Genomic DNA, 27,134 nt, shown 5'->3' on the forward strand with positions numbered 1-27,134 from the left:
TGATGCCGCAGAGCTCCCCCAGCGCCGCCGCCACCGCTTCCGACATGGACAAGAACAGCGGCTCCAGCAGCTCCTCCGCCTCTTCGGGCAGCAGCAAAGGGCAACAGCCGCCCCGCTCCGCCTCGGCGGGGCCGGCCGGCGAGTCTAAACCCAAGAGCGGTAAGGGCGTGCTCCCCGGACGGGGGGCGGGGAGCGGGGGGCGACTGCCCCCGAGGCTGGGGAGGATCCTCGCTCTGTTGTCCGCTGGGTCACCCAGGGACAGCTCCGCTTTCTACCATCATTTCTACCTTTCTCCCCTTTTCCGTGGCTCCCGTTATTTATACACTAACACTTCACGAACACGGTGCAGCGTGGTTTAGGTGAATGCTTGCATTAACCTTGCATTAATACTCGAAACAGATTGGTGAAGTAGGTGCTATTCTTATCCCCATTTTGTGGATGAGGAAACTGAGGTTCAGAAAAGGTAGGGTATGTGCCTCACGGCAGGCCTTAAGACCTGCTGGTTTGTCTGACTCACCAGTCCACGCTTCTAAACCACCGAGTTGTTCTACCCTTTAATGTTGAATTAGCATTGGAGAGTGTTCAAGTTTAAACAGGGGAGGGTGGGGCCCAAGGACTTTTCACACTCAAATTTCCTAGTCATCTGGTTCCGGATCCATTCCTCTGTTGAGGAAGACTGGTCCTCTAATGGCTTTGTTCATTGTGGAGGAGTAGTTAAGATCGAGGGCTCTGATTCAGCCTTTTTAGATCTGCCAAACCTTGAGCTTCCAAATTTCCTTTTCCGTGAAGGTAGAGATAATAATTAATTAAATTAACTTAGAAAACAAACGGAACTAAGAGCTTAGAAGAATACCTGACAGCTAGTCGCCACATACACATCATGCTTGTTTTCCTGTAGTAGGTTAGAGTCCTTTTGCAGGAAAAATTTTATTTTTGTAGTCAGGCCTTTCGATGTTATGACCATCTTGGTGATGATAGCTACTGCTTATTGAGGGCTTAACCATGCACCAGGGCCTAGGCTAGGTTTATACCTCTGTTATCTATACTCTGATTGTTAGCTTGTCCAGCAAGGTGGAATTGTTCATTTCTGAAGAAGGAAAAAGCTGAGAGGCCAGGAGTTTAGGAGTTGGCAGAGTCTGGAGTTGAATGTTCTCTATAGTACTTAAAAGCCTGTGTACAAATCTCTGCTATTTTCTGCTGTGATTATATGAGCAGTAACAGGAAGATGTTTGCAGTGGAAGTGAGGATGTGTGGCAGACAGGGAACATTTGAAGTCCCCAAATGTGGATGTCCGATTTAACACTTTTTAAGATTTAAAAACTGTCAGGCTTAAAAACAAAGAGAAAAAACAATCTTAAGACTGACTTGTTCAGAGTTGATCTTTTGGGTATAGCAAACTTGTTTACCTGGTATGCTGAAGACTTCTAGAAATTGTTTATAGGAGTTCCAGGTGGAGGCCAATTGTATCAATAATAAATGCTTTAAATAACTAAGCAGGGATTAGTGTGGACTTTCGGGCAGTATTATGTAGATTAATTTGGGGGTTTTGCCCATGTGTAGCTTTATCACATATCCCTCTAGAATTAGAGGGTAGCCACCCCTCTTGGCTAGTGTTAGAACTGCTGGTTTGGTTTAGTCTAAAAGTTTTTGGTGTAATTGATAAATAACTACTTTTAGTAGGTTAGAGTCCTTTTGCAGGGAAAATTTTATTCACACTCTATTCCTAGGTGTGAAGTTAAAGATGATGATTTTCTAGCTGTCTGAATTGTCAACTAATTTTTCTGGGCTTCCTTTTAAACCACTGACATAAAATAATGAGTCTATTGCAATAATTGTCTTTGGTTTATTCTGTAGTGAGGCAGTAGTGAATGTTTGTGACAATAATAAATCCAATAAGAAAACCGATATTTTAAGGCATTTTACTTATTTTGTTCCTAACTTTGAATATGTTGGTTAGACCTAACTCTGATTACCCATCAGGATGATAGAGAATTGTTGTAGTTTGACCAAGAAAATATTTGTTAGTGTTTCAGATAGACTTGTATAGAATACTTATTGTTGGTTTTCTGAGTAAGGTGATTTTTTAATAACAGTTGAATAGTATAAAATGCTCTTAAAACACTTGTTCACCTTCTTAATTGAAAGCTTTTAAGGAAGGAAGGAGTTTTTGCCAAGTTTTATAAAATATGCAGTGTGCCATCTGGTAGCATTAGTTTTTAATATGTTAGCAAGCTTGTGCATGTTTGCCATTGCCAATGCCTACTTTTCTGGCTACTGCCATGTACCCTTAACAAATAGGAAGGATAGGTTTGTAGCTAAATACAGAGTTTATTAGGCATAATCCACTGCATGCATTTAGAAACAGATCAAAGGCAGAGTAGGTAGAAATTAAAAATGGCTTAGGAAAAGCTGGATATCGGCTAACTTTTAAGGTTGAACTGAAGGGCAGCAAATGCTGCCCTAAGAACGTTATAGCTGGGGATCCCTGAGTGGCTTAGAGATTTAGCGCCTGCCTTCTGCCTGGGGCGTGATCCTAGGGTTCCGGGATCGAGTCCCACGTTGGGCTCCCTGCATGGAGCCTGTTTCTCCCTCTGCCTCTCTCTCTCTCTGTCTCTCATGAATAAATAAATAAAATCTTAAAAAAAAACCCAAAAACGTTATAGTTAGGGGCACCTGGGTAGGTCAGTGGTTGAGCATCTGCCTTTGGCTCAGGCCGTGATCCCAGGGTCCTAGGATCGAGTCCCGCATCAGCCTCCCTGCAGGGAGCCTGCTTTTTCCTCTGCCTATGCCTCTGCTTCTCTCTCACGAATGAATAAATAAAATCTTAAAAAGAAAAAAATTTAAAATAGAACATAGCTAAGACCAATGCTGTTATGGCACATATCATTCAGGACCTCTTATACACTGATTCTAGAGGGTTCTAACAAAACGGTAGGCTCATATTCAGCATAATTCCATAGGTTTCTTTTTTTTTTTAATTTTTTATTTATGATAGGCACACAGTGAGAGAGAGAGAGGCAGAGACACAGGCAGAGGGAGAAGCAGGCTCCATGCACCGGGAGCCTGACGTGGGATTCGATCCCAGATCTCCAGGATCGCGCCCTGGGCCAAAGGCAGGCGCTAAACCGCTGCGCCACCCAGGGATCCCAATTCCATAGGTTTCTGTAGTATTTTAGCAGCTGACTCAATACTTCATGTACTTGATTCTGCTGGAAACTTGACCTCTTGAGTTTCAGAGCTCTGAGTTGAAGAAAGAAAAGGGAGGGTGAGGTGAAAATACATAACTTACCTTTCTTTGTTAAAGTAACAGGAACAGGGGTTGTTCAGATTTTAAATATTTAATTCTCCTTTCTTCTTTCCCTACCTCAGGTGAGGAAAAAAACCCTCTGTTCTGTTTTCTAAACTGCATGTCAGAAATGGTCATTTGCTTCCTAGCTACATGTTTAATATACTTGAGTCTTTGTTTCTGCAGTTGGCTTAAGTTCACACACTCAGGAAATAGGTAAATTTGGCTCCTGGGATTTAACTTGGTCTTTTCTGCCATAGTGGCATACCACAGTTTCTTTCCTTTGGCTAATTACTTTAGACATTCACAGAACATTCCTTTTCTTGGATTTATTCCTACAGCTTTGTTCAGTAGGCCTAAGATGTAATTCTAAGAATGTTTAACAGTGAATAGCCCAAGAATATAGCCCAGAGGAGAAAAGTGGTTTAAAGTTTGGGGAAAGTCATTTAGAAAGAGCAAAGAAAGTAAAAAGAGGCAAGAGAGGTTAAGCAGTTTATGGACAAACAATGGAACCTGGCCCAGAACCAGGCTCTTGCCCCATTCCCCTAGGCGGGGGATGGTACTACCATGGAGGTTAAGGGAAGGTCAGGTATTATGAAGTAGTTATTTTGAGGTTGATGATATGAAGCACTATCCTGACACACTTCCTCCTATTCCGGTACCAGGAGCCAGGTTACTAGTGGTAATCTGCCTTGAAGACTTGCTTCTAAGCTGTAAATGGACCAGGAGGTTTTGATGGCTTTGAAAATTGAGGTGACTTGAAGCTTTTAATAACCATTTAAGAGAAGTTACAAGAATTTCCGGGCCTGTTGGCTGGAGTCTTTGGTTTATATGGCTTTGTTGGAAGTCTAGTGGGTGCTCTTGACAGGAATTATTTAGATTTATTAATTATAATAGTCTTCCAAATAATAATGGAAACTTTGTGCCAACCACTGTTGTAGGCATTTTACAGAAGTTTTAATCTTCATGACCCTATGAGGAGGTATAGTAGAGGATAAACCTTATTTCATGGACAAGAAAACTGAGGCTTTAGAGGGGATTGAGAGGATTTGTTCAAGTGAATTCTTTTATTTATTTAGGAGAGGGATGGGGGGAGAGAGAGAATCTTAAGCAGGCTCCATGCCCTGTGTGGAGCTCAACATGGGGCTCCATCCTGACTCTGAGATCATGGCCTGAGCTGAAATCAGGAGTTGGATGCCTAACCAACTGAGCCACACAGGTGCCCCTCAAGTGAATTCTTAAGAAGTCCTGGGCATTATTTATAAACTAACCTTTGTATAAATTCCCTTAGCAGGTGAGAAACTTGACATGTGTCATTCTTGATACTACTTCTCCCTTTTGTTCAGAGTGAGAATTTCAGCTGGATTCAATTTGTTGTCAGTTGTTTCTGTAGTAAGGCCATATGTTGCCCCTCCGGAGGTGCTTGTCAGCCACTCTGAGTGATGGGTTAGGAACTTGCTTGTGATTATAGCATGAATCAGCAGTAGAAATTTCCTGGCTGCTATTCTGACCTCTAGGTTGTGCCACCTGTTAGAACTAGAGCTAGAAATGTTGATGATGCCAATTTATTTAACTGTGAAAAATTGATGGTCTTTAATTTGGTAATGAGGGGAAGGACTGAGATGTGTTATTTAGTAGAGACCTTTCTGTTAGGGAAATGTGGAAGAACTGAGACACTGGATTAAATTTTCAAGTCTCTTGTTGATTCTGTGATCCTGAGTTCTGGATTTGAGCCATTTAACTAATGGTCTTGTCCATTTTGGAATGTGTCTTGACAGTAGTTCTCAGCAGTTGTTCTCAGCTCTGGCTTGTGCATCAGAATTTCCCGGGGATCTTTTTTTAAAAATAGGGTTGTGTGGAGCTCTTTCTTAGGGATTCTTTTTTTTTTTTTTTTTTAAACTTACTTGATGGAGAGTGTGTGCGCATAAGCAGGCAGAGGGAGAGGGAGAAGCAGGCTTCCTGCTGAGCAGAGAGCCCCACTCGGCGGGGACTTGATCTCAGGACCCTGGATCAAGACCCATGCCGAAGAAAGCAGCTTAACCAACTGAGCTACCCAGGCACCCCACTTAGGGATTCTTTCTGATTGTTTAGATCTGGGTTAGATCCTTGGGCCCTGGCATCCATGGTTTTATTTTTTTTATTTTTAAAGATTTACTTATTTATTTATGATAGAGAGAGAGAGAGGCAGAGACACAGGAGGAGGAAGAAGCAGGCTCCATGTCGGGAGCCCGACACGGGACTCAATCCTGGGACTCCAGGATCACGCCCTGGGCCAAAGGCAGGTGCTAAACCACCTGGGATTTAGGCTGAGCCACCCAGGGATTCCCCCTTGGCATCCATAGTTTTAAAAGTCTCTATAAGTGATTCTTCTGCGTAGCCAGGATTGAGAACCACCACTTTGAAATTTAAAACTTGCAGCAGAGAATAAGTTTCTGCTAGGAACTTGACTTTTTTTTTTTTTTTTTTTTTTTTTCTTTCCAAAATCTGAAGCAGATCATCTTCATTGCTATCTCCTTTCAGAGAAAGGAGGACAGATTCCACCCCCATGTTATTGACATGTGTGTCCTGGCAAGTTGTCTACAAAACATCCCAAAAACAGTACTCTGAACTTTATCTCTGGGTCACAGGCCTGACTGCACCTTCAATTTTTAGCTATCTGTTGCCTGGGTCTAGAGATAAGAATTGGCCTCTCACTTCAGATATCTGACTGCATACCCTAGGAAAATGGAAAACAAGATGAAGGAGTTGATTTTAGCAACTAAAATCGTGGATCCGTATGTGGTCAGTTTTGTAATCTGTTTTAGAAATGAGCAGTTCTGTAAAGATGATGAAACTGCTTCCTTGCCTGTGTAGTAATAAGTGAAGAAATGAAAAGAGTGCGCCTGCTGAGTACCAGCTTAACTTTCTTGAGCACTCAAAATGTAGAATGTGGCTTTACCTAAATCTTTGCAACTGGTAGGTGTTTGTCTTGAAAGTATTAGGGTCAAATGTAGTATCATCTGAGATGGTCTTGGGCAATGAGATTTGGGAAACAACGTTTTCTGTATATGCCTATTTTCATGAGATCTCATTTGTTCTCATGGTAAACTTGCACTCTCCCTCTGAATTTCCACTTATTTGAAATCTTATCAACTCCATAGGTAAGACAACATTTAAGAGATCTGGAGCTTCGCTTTATGTTACCAGTGATGCTGTGTTGGACAATAACTATGGCTGACTGAAGTAGTAGGTAAAAGTGTAGTTCTTAAGTTTATAGCTTCAGATTAAACTGTAGTCACTTTCTCTAACTGGGATTTAAGGTGACTGGTAGGAGTAAACCTTGTCTGGCAGAGTTTCTGTGACCATCTGTTCTCTGTTTACATTGCTGCCATCTCCTGTGCCTGTTAGCTTGATTCCCAGGTTGTGGTTTGGTCAGGTTTGGAGAGGATGGCATACCTCTTATTTGTCCCATGGTGGTGATAAAAGTAGTGTGAAGCTATTGCTTTCAAAATTCGGACTCTGATTTTATTAGCTGTTTCCTTTTTTTCTTTGAGGATATGCTTCACCTTGGATTTTTAAAATCTGCTATAAAATAAACTGGTCATCTTATCTAGAAATAATTTTTTCTAGGTACTTAATAGTTTTAAAAATTACCCAAATGGTAAGTATACAGAACTTGTTTTATATACATAAGTCAGCCTGCTGTGTTGCCTTTGCAGACCTGTTTCTGTGAGATATATATACACATATATATGTTTGTGTGTTTATAAGTCTTACTGAGAATAAATTATATTAATATGCTTCATAACTGTCAATGCTTATTGAAAAATATCTGATAAAAAGAAAGCTTAATATTTTTACATATCTGGGGGGCATTATTGACCTTTTTGTGATATAGTAACAAATATATCCAATTTTTCATAATGAAAATTAATTTTCATTATGTTATCAAACCTAATAATGTTAAATTTTTTTTTTGAGGGATCCCTGGGTGGCGCAGCGGTTTGGCGCCTGCCTTTGGCCCAGGGCGCGATCCTGGAGACCCGGGATCGAATCCCACGTCGGGCTCCCGGTGCATGGAGCCTGCTTCTCCCTCTGCCTGTGTCTCTGCCTCTCTCTCTCTGTGTGTGACTATCATAAATAAATAAATAAAAAATATTAAAAAAAAAAATTTTTTTTGAAATGTTAAAATTTTGGGATCCCTGGGTGGCGCAGTGGTTTAGCGCCTGCCTTTGGCCCAGAGCGTGATCCTGGAGACCCGGGATCGAATCCCACGTCGGACTCCCGGTGCATGGAGCCTGCTTCTCCCTCTGCCTATGTCTCTGCCTCTCTCTCTCTCTCTCTGTGTGGCTATCATAAATAAATATTAAAAAAAAAGAAATGTTAATTTTTTTTTTTTTAATTTTTATTTATTTATGATAGTGAGAGAGAGAGAGAGAGGCAGAGACACAGGCAGAGGGAGAAGCAGGCTCCATGCAGGGAGCCCGACGTGGGATTCGATCCCGGGTCTCCAGGATCGCGCCCTGGGCCAAAGGCAGGCGCCAAACCACTGCGCCACCCAGGGATCCCGAAATGTTAAAATTTTAAACAGTTCCCACACAAATTTTTTTTAAAGATTTATTATTTATTTATTTATTATTTATTTATTTATTATTTATTTATTTATGATAGACATAGAGCGAGAGAGAGAGAGAGAGAGGCAGAGACACAGGAAGAGGGAGAAGCAGGCTCCATGCCAGGAGCTCGACGTGGGACTCGATCCTGGGACTCCAGGATCGCGCCCTGGGCCGAAGGCAGGCACTAAACCGCTGGGCCACCCAGGGATCCCCCCAAAATTTTTTTAAATTACGTTTTAAATTTTAATTCCAGTATAGTTAACATACAGTGGTAAATTAGTTTCCAGTGTACAATATAGTGATTCAGTAGTAGTGCTCATTGTAAGTGTACTCTTTTAATCCCCCTCACCTATTTCACTCATCCCCTCACCCACCTCCCTCTGATAACCATCATTTTGCTCTCCTTAGTTAAGTTTGTTTCTTAATGTGTCTTTTTATTTTTCTATGGATTACATATATATATATTTTTTAAGATTTTATTTATTTACCCATGAGAGACACAGAGAGGGAGAGGCAGAGACATTGGCAGAGGGAGAAGCCGGCTCTATGCAGGGATCCCAATGTGGGACTCGATCTCGGGACTCTAGGACCACAGCCTGAGCCAAAGGCAGGCACTCAACTGCTGAGCCACCCAGGCATCCCTGGATTATATGTTTTTAACGTAAACAGGATTAAGCTGTATTTTGGGGGAAAAACTTTGTAGTATCTGAGGGTCTTGGTGGAATCCTCTTAGCTTTGTAAACTACCACCTCCTTAAAGTTTTGAGAGTAAGCCTGATGGATTTTTTCATTAAAAGTCCCCCAACTTCCATTCTAAGTTTCTGCATAAATGAAAGTCATTAAATTAGTATGTAGGCTTGATTTGATTAGATTTCTGTGTTGAAATAAGACAACATGGAGTGAAGATAGACAAATTTAAGACAGGACAGAAATCTTTTTAAAATAAATTTTATTCTGAGATTAAAATAAAAAATTATTCTGAATGGGCAAAGGGACAAGATAAAGTTGTCTTTTTTGTCCAAAGACTGATTTGGGGAGTTTTTCCACCTTTAGTTATTTAGGTATATATGGTTCTCAGATCGCATTTTACCTTTTTTTTTTTTTTCCCAGCCAGTAAACTTTGGCATATGTTAAATGTGTGTTGTTGGGATTCTTTGTTCAGTTTGGGACAAACTAATCTGTGCCATTCAGCACCTGAGTAGAAAAAATGGGGCAAAGAATATGAACAAGTGCTCTTTACACAAAATGCAAATGGTCAATAGATTGAAAAAGTATTTGTTGCTACTCTTCAGAAAAAATCAAATTTAAAGCAAGAAATTATTTTGACCCTTCAGTTTAATAAAGTTTATTCACCTCTATGTTGTCAACTATGTAGTGACATAGACTTTTTCCGTTATAGTATTGTTAGGATATAAATAAATAGGTATAATGGTTCTAGAAAGCAATGTGAGGATGCATAAAAAGCCTTAGTGATCATATTTAATCTGCTTTTACTTTGAGAGTTTGACATAATCATATACACACAGGCTCCCAATGCTAACTAGCAAAAAACTAGAAACCTTCTAAATATATAGCAATAGAAGATTGATTATATTGTAAACATATGGTAGTGTAGCCATTAATCATGCTTTGAAGACTAGAGATGCATGAAAATGCTCATGGAGTAATAGAAGACAGTATATCTTATATGTCTGTCATTTTGTGGAAGATATGTGGCAAGTGTATAAAATGGAGAGTTAGGGGGCAGCCAGGGTGGCTCAGCACTTTAGCGCCACCTTCGGCCCAGGGCATGATCCTGGAGACCCTGGATCAAGTCCCACGTCGGGCTCCCTGCATGGAGCCTGTTTCTCCCTCTGCCTATCTCTTTACTTCTCTCTCTGTGTGTGTCTCTCATGAATAAATAAATCTTTAAAAAAAAAAATGGAGAGTGAAATGAAATTATGTACTGTAAGTTGCTGTTCTGTGGATAGTGGCAAATTTAAATTATTTCAGATTTCAGAATTAAACATATATTCTTAAAACTGGAGGAAAAAAATATATTTATAAAAAGATTTTTTGAGGGAGTTTTAGAGGTAGAGAGTGCGAGCAGAGAGAGGGGCAAAGGGAGAGGGAGAGAGCATCTCAGGCAGACTCTACTGAATGCAGAGTCCCGTGTGGCACTCCATCTCACAACCCTGAGCCAGAACCAAGAGTCAGACACTTAACTGGCTGAGCCACCCAGGTGCTCCAAGAAATACTGTTTAAAAGCTTATGACTCATGCTGATCTAATATGTTCTTAGAACTCCATTTCTTCTGTTTTGTCAATTTAATGGCTTCTCAGTTTGATGTCTAGTGTATATGTAAGTATTTTATTGTTATGTTTCTTGAATGTACCTGCTGGGGCCTAGGCCAAGCCATTTCATTATGTTGTTGTAATTTAAGGAGAATAATGTCCTCTACCCTGCTTCCAGATAAAATACTTTCCCTGTTAGGCTGTTCCCTTTTTCTTATTTTTTTTAATTAAAAAAATTTTTTTGAAGTAGGGTCCATGCCCATTGTGGGGCTCCTGAAATCAGGACCCCAAGATCAAGAGTTGTATGCTGAGCTGACGGAGCCAGCCAGTTGCCCCAGGCTGTTCCCTTTCCTATCACTTCATCTAAATTGGCTTTTATAAGAGCAGTGGTTAAGCTCTGTAAAAAAGACATTATGAACTGAGAATCTGTGGTTTGATCTACATTTTTATTTATTTATTTATTTATTTTTATTTTTTATTTTTTTTTAAAGATTTTATTTATTTATGCATGAGAGACACACAGAGAGAGAGAGAGGCAGAGACACAGGCAGAGGGAGAAGCAGGCTCCATGTAGGGAGCCCGATGTGGGACTCGATCCCCGGTCTCCAGGATCAGGCCCTGGGCCAAAGGCAGGCACCAAACCGCTGAGCCACCGGGGCTGCCCCTGATCTATATTTGTATCCCTTCTGAAGGGAGGGATCCTTTAGTCTTTGTCTTTTTTTTTTTTTAAGATATTATCCATTTATTTATGAGAGACACAGAGCAAGAGGCAGAGACATAGGCAGAGGGAGAAGCAGGCGCCATGCAGGGAGCCCAATGTGGGACTTGATCCTGGGATTCCAGAATCGTGCCCTGTGCTGAAGGCAGGTACCAAACCTTTGAGCCACCCAGGTGTCCCAAGTCTTTATCATTTAAAAAACAAAAATCCACTTTACTAAGAGATGTCTTGCCCAAAGCTCTGGTCCAAACCTAGATTTCGTAGAGTTTGTAGAAGGGCCCTACAAGGCCTTTTTTAAAGATTTTATTTCCTTAAAACCCTGAGATAAGAAATCACAGGCTCTTCTTACTGAGCCAGCCAGGCACCCCTGTTTGTTTATTTTTAAAGATTTTTCTTTTTTAGGTAATGTCCACACCTGATGGGGGTCTTGAACCTACAACCCCAAGATCAAATATTGCATGCTCTTCGGACTGATCCAGCCAGGAGCTCTGTATTATTTCTTAACTAATTCTTTGCCTTTCTTTGCTTTCAGATGGAAAGAACTCAAATGGATCCAAGCGTTTTAATCGCAAACGTGAACCTTCCTATCCCAAAAATGAAAATTTTAGCAACCAGTCCCGTCGCTCCAATTCACAGAAAAGCAAAACTTTTAACAAGATGCCTCCACAGAGGGGCGGCGGCAGCAGCAAAGTCTTTAGCTCTTCTTTTAATGGTGGAAGACGAGATGAGGTATGGAATTTAAGAATGTTCTTTCTAGAATAAGGAGGAGCATAAGCTCTGATCCACTTCCCCACCCTGTCCCAGTAGTTGGGGAGGAGGGGAGAAAGAGGTGGAAGAGTAAATAACCAAAGCAGTCTTAAATAGTTTAGGGATTAACGAGGTTTGGAACTTTGCCTCCTTTCTTCCCTTGCAAGTTAAGAAAATTTCCTTGGAGGAAGAAGATAGTCATAATCACGGGTTGTGATAAATTATAGCAAATTTGTGGTACCTTACTTTGTATAGTCCTTCTATTATCACTCCTGAATTAGAGGTACCTATTGGATATTTAGGTAATAAAGTGACTTTAATTAATGACTTTTGCCTTGTGGTATCTAGCAAAATGTAAGATGCTATATCCTAGTCTCAGGTAGTCTGATTTTTGGAGTTTCTTAGTTTCTTTCTTTGTTTCTTTCTTTTCTTTCTTTTCTTGATTTAATTTATTCATGAGAGAGACAGAGAGGCAGAGACACAGGCAGAGGGAGAAGCAGGTTCCCTGTGGAGCCTGATGCAGGACTCGATCCCAGGACCCCAGGATCATGACCTGAGCCAAAGGCAGATGCTCAAACCATTGAAACCACCCAGGCATCCCTGATTTTAGGAGTTTCTTAGGTATCCTTTTGTAAGTGCATAAAGACTTCTGTACAAGGGAATTCATTATAGCATTGATGGTAGTTGCAAAATCTCAGAAACAACCTAAATTAGTAAGGGACTGGTTAAATTATCTTCCTGTTTGAATGTTCTGTACTCTGAAACCATTATAGAATAAGACAGAGTTAATGTATTCATGGAAAAATTCATTCATTCACCAAAAATTTAGTCTTGTACTGTGTATCAGATAACATTCAGTTTGGAATACAATACTGAGTGGAACATTGTCCCTCAGGAACTTATATTCTAGTTTAGGGAGATAAACACAGTTGACACAGTTTGACCCTTGAACAACACAGGTTTGAACTGCATGGGTACCCTTATGTGGTTGTTTTTTTGTTTTTTTATAGAGTACTGTAAATATATTTTGATTTTCCTTTTTTTTTTTTAATTTTATTTATTGAGAGAATGAGCAGGGGGAGGGGCAGAGGGAGAGAGAATCTCATCTCACACAGACCCCATGCTGAGCACAGAGCCTGACTCGGGGCTTGATCCCATGACCCTGAGATCATGACCTGAGCTGAAAGCAAGAGTTGACACTTAACCAACTGAGCCACTAGGTGCCCCTGTTTTTTTTTTTTTTTTTTTATTAAAAGATTTTATTTATTCATAGAGACACACACAGAGAGAGAGAGAGAGAGAGAGAGAGAGGCAGAGACACAGGCAGAGGGAGAAGCAGGCTCCATGCAGAGAGCCTGATGTGGGACTCGATCCAGGTCTCCAGGATCACGCCCTGGGCTGCAGGCAGTGCTAAACCGATGCGCCACCGGGGCTGCCCGGTGCCCCTGTTTTGATTTTCTTAATACACTTCCTTTTCTCTAGCTTTACTGTAAAAATACAGTGATAATACCTATAACATAAAACACGTGTTGTTATCGGTAAGGCTTCCAGTCAACAGTAGGTTTTTAGCAGTTAACTTTTTTGGGGAGTCAAAAGTTACACATGGGTTTTTCTTTTTCTTTTTTTTTTTTTTTTAAAGATTTTATTTATTTATTCATGATAGTCACAGAGAGAGAGAGGAGAGAGAGAGAGAGAGAGAGAGAGAGAGGCAGAGACACAGGCAGAGGGAGAAGCAGGCTCCATGCACCGGGAGCCCGACGTGGGATCTGATCCCGGGTCTCCAGGATCGCGCCCTGGGCCAAAGGCAGGCGCCAAACCGCTGTGCCACCCAGGGATCCCGGGTTTTTCTTTTTAATTTATTTTTAATTTTTATTTTTTTTTTTTAAGATTTTATTTATTCATAGACACACAGAGAGAGAGAGAGGCAGAGACACAGGAAGAGGGAGAAGCAGGCTCCATGCAGGGAACCTGATGTGGGACTTGATCCCGGGTCTCCAGGATCACACCCCAGGCTGCAGGCGGCGCCAAACCGCTGCGCCACCAGGGCTGCCCGTACACATGGGTTTTTAATTGTGCAGGGGGTCAGTTTTCCTAATGCCTGCATTGTTCAAGGATCTTCTGTATAATAAATCCAAAGGTAAGTGCTGATCGAATTAACAAGAAGTAGACTGAAAGAGAGGGAGAGAGAGTAATAAAGAGTACAGTTTTTATTTTTATTTTTTTTTAATTTTTATTTTTTTTAAGATTTTATTCATTTATTAGAAACAGGCAGAGACACAGGCAGAGGGAGAAGCAGGCTCCACGTAGGGAGCCCGATGTGGGACTCCATCCCAGGCCTCAGGATCAAGCCCTGGGCTGAAGGCGGCGCTAAACCGCTAAGCCATTGGGGATGCCCTGGTTTTTATTTTTTTTAAGATTTTATTTATTTGAGAGGGAGAGAGCACACACTAGTCGGGTGGAGGTGGCAGTGGCAGAGGGAGAAGCAGACCTCCACTAAGCAGGGAGCCTGATGCAGGGCTTGATACCAGGACCCTGGGATCATGACCTAAGCTGAAGGCAGATGCTTAACCTACTGAGCCACCCAGGTGCCCCAAGAGAACAGTTTTAGAAGGTGCCTAAGGAAAGCTGCTCTGAGGAGGTGAAGTTTGAGTAGAGTCTTGAATGTAGCAAGGGAGCATACTGTATAAATTTGAGGAAGAGCATCTTAGCTGGAAGGAATAAGTGCACAAATAGCAGGGGATCAGAGATGGTAATGTTTGGTTTGTTTGAGGTAAAACAGGCTACCTTGAGTGGAGCAAGAGAAGTAGGGAATGAAGCTTAAGATTGGGAAAGAAGGGTCAGATCATGTGGGGCCTTATGAGACTTTTGCTTTTTGTTCACAGAGATGGGAAGCTATTGGGGGTTTAAGAAGAGAAGTACTATAATCTGACTTGGAGTTTTAAAGGGGAGAGTGGAACCAGGGAGGCTCTTAAGATATTTCTGAAGAGAGTGATGGAAGCTTTGAAACAGTGATAACTGGTGAGAAGCATGCCTATTGGGGTGACATCTGAAGGTAGAACCAACAGAGTTTTTTTGTTTTTTTGTTTTACCAACAGGATTTTTAAAAATATGTTAGATATGGGGTCTGAGCAGAGAAATGAATAACTTTGAATAAATGAATGTTTTTGGCAGGAGCCCAAAGTGTGGAAGATTTCCAGGAAGTACCAGGTTTTGGGCGGGGGGTGGTTGGAAGAGAAGAGGGAGGAGTTGCGATAAAGAACTTCATTTTAGGAATATGTTTGTGTTGAGATGGTTACTGGATTTCTAAGTAGAGAGAGGTAGTAAATGGAATCTGGAGTTCAGGGAGGAGACCCAGGCTAGAGAGGTATCTGCATGCATTTGGTGTTTGCAGCTGTGGAATTAGGTGGGATTGTTAAGGAGTGCTGCAGAAAGGCAATTTAAGGACTGAGGCCTGAGTATGGATCATAAGGCATGAGCAAAAAGGGAGGAAAGATGGGCAGCCTGGGTGGCTCAGCGGTTTAGTGTTGCTTCAGCCCAGGGCCTGATCCTGGAGACCCAGGATTGAGTCCCATGTCAGGCTCCCTACATGGAGCCTGCTTCTCCCTCTGCCTCTCTTTCTCTGTGTCTCTCATGAATGAATAAATAAAATCTTTAAAGGGGGGGGGGGGGGGGGAGAACCAAAAGGCTTTTGGAGAAAGTGACCAGTTTTGCCCTCTGCTGATAGGTTATGGAATATTAGGACAGAGTGAATCACTAGATTTGATAATATGAAGGTAGGTTGTTGGCCTTGAGCTGCTTTGGTAGAGCAGTGAGGACAAAAACTTGATTGGCATAGATTTAGAGAAAATGGAAGGATAGGAGGAAGAAACAGCAAGTTCAGACAGTACTTTCTAGTGGCTTTGCTCTAAAGGGGCGAAGAGAGGTGAGGGAGTGTGAAGTTGAGAGGTTTTAAATTTAGAGAAATTACAGCATCTGTCCGGTAATGGGATTGTCCTGTGAGGGGGCAAATATGCAGAGGAAAGGGGGAGAATTGCTATAACCTTGTCCTTGAGTCCTTGAGGAGTTGGGATTTTGTATACAAGTGGAGGAATCGGCTTAGATAGGCGCTTTGCCAGTTCATCTTCAGTAACAAGAGGAAGGCAGAAGTATTGGTAGGAGGATGTAGGAATTCTTTTCTGATCTTCTTGTCTCAGTAAAATAAGGAAGGTGATCTAAGAGAGGAGCCTTGGAAGTCCTGAGGAATGGAGTTGTCTGGGTGACTGGGGAATTTAGCGAGTACAGAAATGCCATCAGGTTGTAGTATTGCCAGATGGCCTAAGGGTCTACTTAAGTGAGACTGATTGGTGTGATGTGGTTGTGTTCTTGTGTGTAACTGTCTGGTGCTGGAGTGGAAATATATAGGCAGAGAGTTGGATTAATCAAGGGAAGGTTTTGCCAGGTAAGTATAGATGACAAAGAGAAGGGGGCAGTTGACCATAGGATCTAGGCCAAGTAAGAAAAGAAATTGTGAGGGTGAATTGGATCACTAGTTTGGAGATCTCAGAGGGGCTAAAGAATTGGAATCAAGACTAACGGGAGCAAGCTAAGAAAGGAGGAAGTTGCTGCTTGGATGTTGGTGCTCAGAGTTAAGATGGTGTGAGAAGTGTTGATTGTTACCCTATGGTCTAGATGTAGAGCAGTGCTGTCCAGTAGAAATGTCCATATATAATTTAAACTTTTCTAGTTGCTAAATTAAAAAGGTAAAGAAATGGTGAAATTAATTTTAATGTTTTTACCAAGTATAGCTAAAATGGTATTTCATTACATGATACTGGTCACATTTCAAGTGCTCAGTGGCTACATCTGGCTAGTAGTGGTTGCTGTATAGGATGGTGCAGCTCTAGATGGTATGTCCTTGGGAATTGGGTGCCTGAGGTAGAGTTGAGAGCCAGCTAACTGGATGAAGTGGGGGTCAAGGAACTGTGAGAGGGTCAGTGTGTTCGAAGGATAATTAGGAATTGTGATGGCCAGTTTTGGAAAAGGTTGCAGTGGGCCAGCTAGGATAACAAGGTGATGATAAAAGGTTGAGGGTGTGGAGGATTTTGTTGACTAAGCATAAGCTCTTACCTAAGGTTGGGTCATTGGGGGTGGAAGACTGATGAAGGGGATAGCAGAGCCACATGGAAATGAGCATCCAGGGAATGAGAGGCCAGGGGATGACCTGGAAGTCATGAGCTTCCTTGTGATGAGTTACATAAACAGTGGGGGAGAGGAGGGTGTTGTCTCCCAGGATCTATTGAAATAGAAGGAAATTGTTTATGGTCAAATTGTTTATGGTTTGCCACTGTACTTAATATATACTGTCATATACTGTGGTCTATATGCATAAGCTATCTTAGGCCATATTGGTTGCCTCTGCAATGTAAGGTATTTTTCACCATGTTCCTTTTTGTACTCTTTAGATTCTTTTTTTTTTTTTTTTAGATTTATTTTATTTAGAGAGAGCATGAACAAGGGAAGGGGCAGAGGGAGAGAAGAGTCTTAAGTGGACTCTGTGCCAAGCATGGACCCCGATGGGGGGCTCCATCTAACTACCCTGAGATCATAACCTGAGCTGAAATCAAGAGTTGGATGCTTAACTAACTGAGCCATCCAGGTGCCCCTGTACTCTTTATGATGTCTGTGCAGATGTTGCTTACTAATCTCTAAATTTTTAGACTAAATAGCAAAAGCCTTGAATTTGTATTTCCTTTGACCCAGTAATTCCTGCTATACAATAAGAAGAAATAATTGTATGTGGCCAAATATTTGTGCACAAAGATCTATCCAAAAATAGGTTTATCATAACATTATTTTGTTTTGGTGGAGAAGCTACGAACAATCTGTGTCCTATAGTATACCTACCTATCTGATGTAGCGGTATATAGCCATTTAAAGGGACTATATGCTAATACGACTGACGTGACACAGTGCTTATGACATTAAGTGAGAAATTGGTATTAGGAAATGGCACTAGCTTACTTATAACCGGTATCTACCACTTCAATTTGGGAATGTTAAGAAAGCCCCAACATGATTTCTTCCATCTTTGCAGTGGTATTTCTCCTGTGTGGTTTCTTGCCACTTTCTAAACTCTTTCAATTCTGCTGATTGGGTTTATTTCTGGACACTGAAATTGTCTGCCTACGTGTTCTAATTCTGTCAGTTTTAATTAACAGTGAATAGCAGTGTGTGTCTTCGATGGGAGGTCTCTGGCAGGATCCTGAAGCCCATGGCAGTTAGCAGCTGCCTGCAAGTCGCCTCCAGACTCTAGTTCCACAAACTCACTTTTGTCAGTAACAGACCAAAGAACAAATAGGTAATAAGAGTGAAGGTGTAGGAGTCCTATGGGACTGTCAAAAGATTAATCCAGTAAGTAAATCTTTGTATTTCCAAGATAGCTAGAGGAGTTTGTGTTGGGTTTTGTCATTTAATAATTAATTGCCTTTTAGCAGGGCAGCCTGAACAGTGTAAGTGATTGTATGTTAAGAGGTTTTGTCCTCAACTTTGCTCCCACCTGGATCTTAGGTACACTTTTGTGTTAACCCTCTCCTAAGAAGATTGTTTACTTTAAGCCTATGTTTCATTTAGTTAGTATTTTAAACCATGTGGAAGGAGGGGTTATTCTAGTTTCTACTATAAATCAGGAGGTGTCATCCTAATCAGAAATATTTGATTCATTCTTGTTCTAGGTAGCAGAGGCTCAACGGGCAGAGTTTAGCCCTGCCCAGTTCTCTGGTCCGAAGAAGATCAATCTGAACCACTTGTTGAATTTCACTTTTGAACCGCGTGGCCAGGCGGGTCACTTTGAAGGCAGTGGACATGGCAGCTGGGGAAAAAGGAACAAGTGGGGACATAAGCCTTTTAACAAGGAACTCTTTTTACAGGCCAAGTGAGTATGCCTCCTTTTAGGTGGGAAGTGCGGTTGAGCCTCTGGGCAGTTGTTGGAGCTGAGAAGCAGCTTTTATTTTATTTTTATTTTTTAGAAGAAGCTTCTTTTAAACTGCTGTGGGAGAGAGACAGAAAGGGAATTGGTCCGGTTCTTTTTCTCCTCTCTCTCTCTCTCTCTCTCTCTTTCTCTTTGTGTGTGGGGGCAACTTGAAAAACTTTTCAAATGGATGTTCCTGGTTCTTAAAATAATGCTTAAATAAGTATATAAATTAATGATAAAATTAAAATAATGCTTTAGTGTCATTATGAGGTAGTAAAAGTGTTTACTTTGAAATTGGACCTAGATTTGAATTTTATTTTGTCCTTCAACCTTGGGTAATTTAGCCACTTTGAGACTCAGCTTCTCCCCTATAAAGGAGGAGAATTACCTAAGGGAGAATTGGATGACAGGTTGGAGTGTTTGGCATACATTTGCTCAAATACTGATTCCCTTTTGTTTCCTTTTGTGTGTCATAATTATAATGTAAGATTTGACCTTGAATCTAGACTGAAGTATCTGGTTAGTACTTTATATAAATTGGTAATCAAATGATTGAGTGAGAAGAGTCTTTGTACTGCCTTGAGGACTAGCTATATGCCAGGATTTCTCAGGGGGAGGGAGGAAATCTGGCTTCCTGCTGAATGATGGGGCCATAGTCTGGGTTAATTTTAGTTCAAGGGAGGCTTACAGCAGCTTGACTGGGCTTGAAAGCAGAAGAAACAGAATTCATAGATTTAGACTCCTACTTGCCAAGTCTTTGGATTTCCTCAAGCCAGGGCTGAGAACTGAGGCTAAAGTCCTAGTTCAGTACTTCACAAACCATGGCTGCTAATGGCCTGTATTTGATTTTTAAGTCAAGGAGTCATGGTTTTTTGCTGATGGCATGTTGGTGGATTCTGAGAGTCTGCCTTTTCCTTGTCTTTTCCCCTGTTTCTAGCTGCCAATTTGTAGTGTCTGAAGACCAAGACTACACAGTTCATTTTGCTGATCCTGATACTTTAGTCAATTGGGACTTTGTGGAACAAGTGGTGAGTAGCCCAGCTAAACTTGTTAGCTGTTAGTGGGAGAAAGAACTAAAGAAAGGGACCCTGGTGACACAGCAGCTGTGGGGTGGTTTCACTGTTAATACCTTTTTCTGCATGGCCACACTGTAGACATTCCCCAGAGATCAGTCCTGGTTTCTCCTGGAGTTTGTTTTGTGCTAATTGCACTGGCCTACAGGATTGGGGAATTGGAAGACTCCTATCTAAAATGAAGGTATAAAAACAGTTCTATCTACAGCTTCCTCTCCTGGTAAGAAGTAACCAGGGAAATATTGAGGTTCTATCTACAGCTTCCTCTCCTGGGAAGAAGTAACCAGGGAAATATATGAGAAATGCTGGATACCCTCCTGACCTCAGATGGGCTCACTGCATAGACATGGCTTCACTAGTAGCCATTTGTAGTAATCAGTATCAAATTAGGCCTCAGTCTTATGGCAGGTAAATGGGTCACCAGCTGCACTGCAGTCTCAGCCACTGGCACGTTTTGTTTTCTGTTGATGTTTGGAGCTCTGGGTATTTCCTTGCTGCTCTTAGCTTTTAGGGATATGGAATCATTTCAAAGCTAAAGGCTTCAAACCCTGGCTTCCCAACAACTGTGAAAATTCATAAAATGATCATAGAATGGCAAAGAAGTCCCATGAAACCTGTTTTATATTCACTGGTTAAAAAAAAATAGATGCATGTGAAGTGAAAATCTGTTGGAAAATTACTGGTACATTACTTCTTGACCCTTTTCATGCCTTTCTGTATGTGTACATACAAATTTTTTTAATTAATTGGATCATATATTGATTTGTCACTTTTCCTCTTTGATATAGAACCCCTAAAATACCTGTTATGTAGTTATTATATTTGTGTATAGATACATTTTAAAGATTTACTTATTTGAGAGAGAGTGCACATGTGCAGGTGAGTGGGGGAAGGGGCATAGGGAGAGGGGTACATGCAGATTCAGTGTGGAGCAGGGAGCCTGATGTGGGGCTCAGTCATAGGATCCTGAAATCATGACTTGAGCTGAAATCAAGAGTCAGATGCTTAACTGACCAAACCATCCAAGTGCCCCTTGGTATATATTAAACTGTTACTGTGGTTTCCTTAGCAATTTAAAGTGTTATTATATATCTGCATTTTTGAACAATTTTGTGAAGATGTATTGAGATGTACCAGGGATGGGGATAGCAGAGGAGAGACTAACTTTGACAGTCCCATGTCAGCTTGAAAGTGTGACTTGTGCTGTTTTGTTTCAGCGCATTTGTAGCCATGAAGTGCCATCTTGCCCAATATGCCTATATCCACCTACTGCAGCCAAAATAACCCGTTGTGGACACATCTTCTGCTGGGCATGCATTCTGCACTACCTTTCACTGAGTGAGAAGACCTGGAGTAAATGTCCCATCTGTTATAGTTCAGTACATAAGAAGGATCTCAAAAGGTGAGATGGAGACCTTTACTAGATTAGACCCCCACCTGCTAACTCCTTGCTTTTTTCCCGTCTAAATGTCCATGTTATAGTGTTGTTGCCACAGAGTCGCGTCAGTATGTTGTTGGCGATACCATTACGATGCAGCTGATGAAGAGGGAGAAAGGGGTATTGTTGGCTTTGCCCAAATCCAAATGGATGAATGTAGACCATCCTATTCATCTAGGAGGTGAGTTCTGTTAATTTAGGGGTAAATAATCCTGTGGTACATCCTTTAAGGCCACTGGTTATATCTTTCTACTATCAGAAATTGAGCCTTTGGGCAAGCCATTTCTAGCATTTCCAGAACAATTTTAGGATTCTGGTAGGTTAGAGGGGAGTTTGCAGAGTAGTTTAACTCTTGGTTTCAGGTATGGTTTAGTTAGATACATTTTAAATTTTCATTTTATTGAAAATAGTGCCTGGCATCGTGCCTGGTCTTGAGGAAATTATTTGCACCAAGGATCAAGTATAAGGATTTTTTTTGTTATTACAGTGTCATAGAAATTGGCAGTAAGTTAAGTGTTCCATAAGGAACTTAAAGTAGGGTGTATCCTATTGTGGAACACAATACAGAAGGTAAAAATAGAATAGATCTCTGTATTAACATTTTTTTAAAGAGTTTATTTATTCATGAGAGACATAGGCGGAGACATAGGCAGAAGAGAAGCAGGCTCCTTGAGGGGAGCCTGATGCAGGACTTGATCCCAGGACCCCAGGATCATGACCTGAGCCAAAGGCTCAACCACTAAACCACCCAGGTGCCCCTGTATTAACATTTTGAGGGACATCTGGGTGGCTCAGCAGTTGAGCCTCTGGCTTTGGCTCAGGGCATGATCCCAGAGTCCTGGGATTAGGTCCCACATTGGGCTCCCTGCATGGATCCTGCTTCTCTGCCCGTGTCTCTGCCTCTCTCTCTCTCTCTCTCTCTCTGTGTGTGTGTGTGTGTGTGTGTGTGTGTGTGTGTCTCATGAATGAGTAAAATCTGTAAAAAAAAAAAAAAAAAAGTTTTGAAAGATTTTAGCACACGGATGAAAAATGTAGAACAAAACTTAAAAAAGAGTTTATCATTTATGGAAAAACCTTTATTTCTTTAAGTGAACATGAGTATATAAATGTATAGAAAATGTATAGGACGGGGGGGTGGGAAAATAGCATCTCAAGGGCTTTTTTTTCTTTTTCTTTTTTCTTTTTTTAAGATTTTATTCATAAGAGACACAAGAGATAGAGGCAGAGACATACGCAGAGGGAGAAGCAGGCTCCCTGTGGGGGAGGGCATGATCCTGAAGTCCTGGGATCGATCCTACATCGGGATCCCTGCTTGGAGCCTGCTTCTCCCTCTGCCTGTGTCTCTGGCTCTCTGTGTGTCTCTTATGAATAAATAAAATCTTTAAAAAATTATTTTTAGAAAATTATGCTAAATTCATCTTCACAACGTAGGAAAAAAAAACTGTAAATGTTGTGTAGCATGTGGACACAGAGCTCTGAGTGTTGGGTTTCTCTGATTTTGCTGGTCCCCCTGTAGATGAACAGCACAGCCAGTACTCCAAGCTGTTGCTGGCCTCTAAGGAGCAGGTGCTGCACCGGGTGGTTCGGGAAGAGAGAGTAGCTCTAGAGCAGCAGCTGGCAGAGGAGAAGCACACTCCCGAGTCCTGCTTTATTGAGGCAGCTATCCAGGAGCTCAAGGTAAGACACACTGCAAACACAATAGGATGGTGAGGATAAGTTACCTTGGTCCCACATTTAAGATGACCCAATAGGGAGCAGCTGAAAAAGCATTTGCCCTGGGATTTGGTGTTAGGAGAGAAGGGCAGACCTATTGATTTTTAAAGTGTTGAAAGGAAGAAGTTAAAATGAACTTTAACTGAGTCAGTGAAGTCTCTTAGATGAGCTTAGTTAAGTAAGGTAGGTTTTTTTTGTTTTTGTTTTTTAAGAAAACACTTGGATTTAATTTTGGGGGGTTTTTTGTTTTGTTTTTTGTTTTTTAGATTTTATTTATTTATGAGACACACACACACACACACACACACACACACACACACACAGAGGCAGAGACAACAGGCAGAGGGAGAAACAGGCTCCATGCAGGGAGCCTGACACAGGACTCAATCTCGGGTCCCCAGGATCAGGCCCCGGGCCAAAGGCAGGTGCCAAACCGCTGAGCCACCCGGGCTGCCCCAGATTTAATTTTTATTTGAGATGTTTTATTTGAGAGACATTTTGAAGAGAGTAATATGGCTTGTCCAGCAGGCCCTAGCAGTGCCTGCTGAAGATTTGGAATAGCAGGAATTCCCCAAATACAGGATTTCCTAAGCTCTCTACCCTTTAGCAGACATCAGAATCCTTGGGTGTTGGACTCCACCCTGTGAGGTGGATTCGTCTGAGCTTAGTAGGCTTAATAATTTGCATTATAATGAGTTCCAAGGTGATTTAGATATTGTTCATCCTCATATCATATTTTGAGAATTACCAATCTGAATTAGAACAGTGAAAGCCTTTGTGTATTGAGTAATTGGCATATGATAGGCCCTGTGCGAAGGTACTATATTTATGTTTATCTCGCTTAAGTTTCATATCCTGGTGTGATAGATAACAACTCCCCTACCACGGCTGAGGAAATGGAGTTATGAGTTAGATAAGGTAATTTGCTTGAGGATGTAGTACTAACAAGAGGTGAAGCTGTTACTTGAATTCTTTTCTTTCTGAGTCCTCCTTTAGCAGAGTCCTGTATATTTATTTTTTTTCCCCCTATAATGCAGAGCATTTGTTCAAATGCATTTCAGAGAAGAAAAGCTCTTTGGAAATAGAGCTCTTCAGATTGAGGTGGGGGTTGACCAGACCCCTGCCTCTTGCATTGGGGCTCTCTCTCAGCATAGCTGATAAAAACTAGAGGACTAGTTCTGTGTTCTTGGATTTTTTGTTCAGAAAGATTCTGTATTAGTGTTATCATTGTCACTGACAGATTCTAAGCAGAATACCATCCTATTTGAGTCCCAAGTGCTTTTTGTTTCCTTTTTCCTTAAAGATTGAGGATTTTAAGTACTTAAACTCCTCCCATTGGGTTTTGTTGCCTTTTCTGCTCCTGTTGAGAGTCCATTGTAAGCCATTGCCCAAATTGTGTTTCTGGAAGCTTAGCTTTCTCTGGTTTTTTGGTGATCTAGACTCGGGAAGAGGCTCTGTCAGGATTGCCTGGAAGCAGAGGGGAGGCCGCTGGTGTTATGCCTGCTCTGGAACAACTGGTGCTGATGGCTCCCTTGGCCAAGGAGTCTGTGCTTCAACCCAGGAAGGTTAGTGCGTCCTGGTTATAGACTAAACGGCTGCCATTCCTCAGTGCTGCTGTTGAAGTGGTGGGCGCTGTGGGCTGTGGGGAGAAGAGGGGGCTCTGAACATTTCCTCTGTGCTCCTTAGTTCTTTACCTGGGGATGTTAAATCAGTGAATGTGGCAACTAAGGAAAACAGCCCAGAGCTTGGTTCCTGTGCCTACTTTTGCCACAGGTACTTTGTTTTGATGTAGAGTTGTCTCAACAGGGTGTGCTAGAGTATCTGTCTGCTTTTGATGAAGAGACCACCGAAGTTTGTTCTCTGGGATCTCCTCGTCCTCTTGCTCTCCCTCTGGTAGAGGAAGAGGAAGCAGTGTCTGAACCAGAGCCTGAGGCCTGTGATGACGCAGAGTTAGCAGATGACAGTCTTGGAGAGGGGACCATTTGTACTGAGTCCAGCCAGCAGGAACCCATCAGCAAGCCAGGCTTCACACATCTGAGCAGCTCTCCTTGTTACTACTTTTACCAAGGTGAGTGTCCCTGAGAGGAGGGCTGGGTTGCTGTAGAGATGTATCAGCGAGATGACCTGGCCTCCTAGCAAGAGGAGGTATTACCACTAGACATGGGTGCTTGGGTCTGTTGTGCCTTTGGCCTCGGGGAGGGAGAGGTAGGCCTAGCTGTCTGGGGGGCACTGTCTTGAGGACTGGCCAAGACTGTTGTATGAGAGAGCCGCTTGTCTTCAGCGGAGGACGGGCAGCACATGTTCCTGCACCCTGTGAATGTGCGCTGCCTTGTGAGGGAATACGGCAGCCTGGAGCAGAGCCCGGAGAAGATCTCGGCGGTAGTGGTGGAGATCGCTGGCTACTCCATGTCCGAGGTAAGGTCCTGCCTGCCCCAAAGGGCGCATGGCTCCAGAGTGCCATCAGCTTGATCTCTTTGACGTGGCCTATCCAGGCCCTGCTCATAATCCTTCAAGGATCTTAGCTTTTGTATTTCTAAGTCTATTTTTTTTTTAAGATTTTATTTATTCATAACAGAGAAGGAGAGGGAGAGAAGCAGGCTGTATGCAGGGAGCTTGACGTGGGACTCGATCCCAGGTCTCCAGGATCCGGCCGAAGGCGGCGCCAAACCACTGGGCCACTGGGGCTACCCTCTAAGTATTTTGTCACCGATGATATGCACAAAGTTTTTAGGGATTGAATGGTACTCCCTTTCTTTGCTGGAGTTCTATTAGTCACCACTGCTAGGTTCATTTCTTGTGGCTTGGGAATATAGATGTCTCGACCCACTTTCATTCAAGATGAGTTTGTTCTCCTTTTTCCTTTTGGCTTGGGAGAAACGTCCAAGGGAATCCAAAAGCTCTTAGAGGCTCTATACTAATTATACAAGCTTGAAACACATTTTTGGTTTAGCAGATACCAAATTAATTATTAATAATAAATTGTCTGTTAATTTTTGTTAATTATTGTCTGATAATTTACATATGTGAGTTTTTGCCCTTTGAGAGTTATCCTTATATTAATCACAAATTTGTTAACAGCCTCAAAATTAGAGACTGTTTGAGTACCATAAACTTTCCATCAAACATGGAGAAAATGAATGGAAAAGAAAATTAAATTGATGGGCCTTTTTTTTTTTTTTTTTTAACTGTTTCAGACCAAACTTTATTTGTAGGTAAATCTGCTTTACCTACCTTCCTAGTTATCATTAATTCTGTCAATGGATCCCAGGTTTTTTTGCCACCAACTAGTTTTTTTACCTTTCCTTGTTCTCCCCCCTCAATTGTGGACTCCAGAAAATCAAACAGCTGATCAGCTTTAGATTATTTATTACCAGGCTTAGTTCATTTGTAGCACAAAGCTAAAAACTGCTTTTGGTTGCTCGTTCTACCTTATTGTATGTTAATTGACATTTCTGTTTGGCTTTGCAAAAATGGTGATAACTTGAGTACTGCTGTTTGAGCTGGGGTGCTCTTTGTGAGTTTGTGTACTGTTGGCTGTCTGGGATGGGGACCTCTGTCCTCAGAGTTCAGCCCAGTGTTGAGTTTTGGTCCCTTTTCCATGGTAGGACGTTCGACAGCGCCATAGATACCTCTCTCACCTGCCACTTACCTGTGAGTTCAGCATCTGTGAACTAGCTCTGCAGCCTCCTGTGGTCTCTAAGGAAACCCTAGAGATATTCTCAGGTAAGATTGCACCCACTCTGTTTCTCTTCATAGTGGAGCTCAGGGGTTCTGACTGGAAACCTGGTGTGGGAGAAAATAAGGAGCTCCATCATGAGCCTCCATACTTCCAAAAACATTCCATCCATTCATCCAATCTGGGTGCCTTCTTATGTGACCTTAGTTACTAGTCACCTGGGAGGAGTTCATGGCCAGATTGTCCTGAGTCTGCCTCCTCACCATCTGACCAATCCACAGATGACATTGAAAAGAGGAAGCGTCAGCGCCAGAAGAAGGCTCGGGAGGAACGCCGCCGGGAACGCAGGATTGAGATGGAGGAGAACAAGAAACAGGGCAAGTGTAAGTTCAGAAGCTCCCAGAATTGACGAGTACAGCTGTGCATCATCATAGAGAGGCTCAGTGCTTGAGCCCAGGGGCCAGAATGCTTGGTTCACATTTTAGCTCTGTCACTTAATTTCTTCAGCTCTTAAATGTGAATCATAAGGGTACCTCCTTCATAGGCTTATTTGAGAATTAAGTGGGTTAATGCAAGTCAAAGCTCATAGCTCTTAATAAGGGATGAGATTAAATTCATCTTGCATAGTGGATGAAAAAACATGTTCTGGGAAGAGAATTGGAGATTT

General features: G+C 41.9%; 1 protein-coding gene across 3 annotated transcripts in view; it reads left to right on the top strand.

The window, feature by feature from the left end:
- Positions 1-27,134, top strand: part of RNF10 (ring finger protein 10) — a 34,963-nt gene continuing 7,829 nt past the window's right edge. For all 3 annotated transcript variants that reach the window (XM_025474194.3, XM_025474195.3, XM_049101485.1), the window contains exons 1-12: positions 1-159; positions 11,404-11,600; positions 18,329-18,528; positions 19,505-19,595; positions 20,858-21,042; positions 21,123-21,259; positions 22,595-22,755; positions 24,231-24,356; positions 24,598-24,859; positions 25,073-25,206; positions 26,397-26,514; positions 26,749-26,850. In XM_025474194.3, the coding sequence (XP_025329979.1) occupies positions 3-159; positions 11,404-11,600; positions 18,329-18,528; positions 19,505-19,595; positions 20,858-21,042; positions 21,123-21,259; positions 22,595-22,755; positions 24,231-24,356; positions 24,598-24,859; positions 25,073-25,206; positions 26,397-26,514; positions 26,749-26,850 (1,870 nt within the window). In that variant the 5' untranslated portion in view covers positions 1-2. The remainder of the gene's footprint in view (positions 160-11,403; positions 11,601-18,328; positions 18,529-19,504; positions 19,596-20,857; positions 21,043-21,122; positions 21,260-22,594; positions 22,756-24,230; positions 24,357-24,597; positions 24,860-25,072; positions 25,207-26,396; positions 26,515-26,748; positions 26,851-27,134) is intronic.

The sequence above is a fragment of the Canis lupus genome, chromosome 26, assembly GCF_003254725.2.
Source record: "Canis lupus dingo isolate Sandy chromosome 26, ASM325472v2, whole genome shotgun sequence".
Classification (NCBI taxonomy): Eukaryota; Metazoa; Chordata; class Mammalia; order Carnivora; family Canidae; genus Canis; species Canis lupus.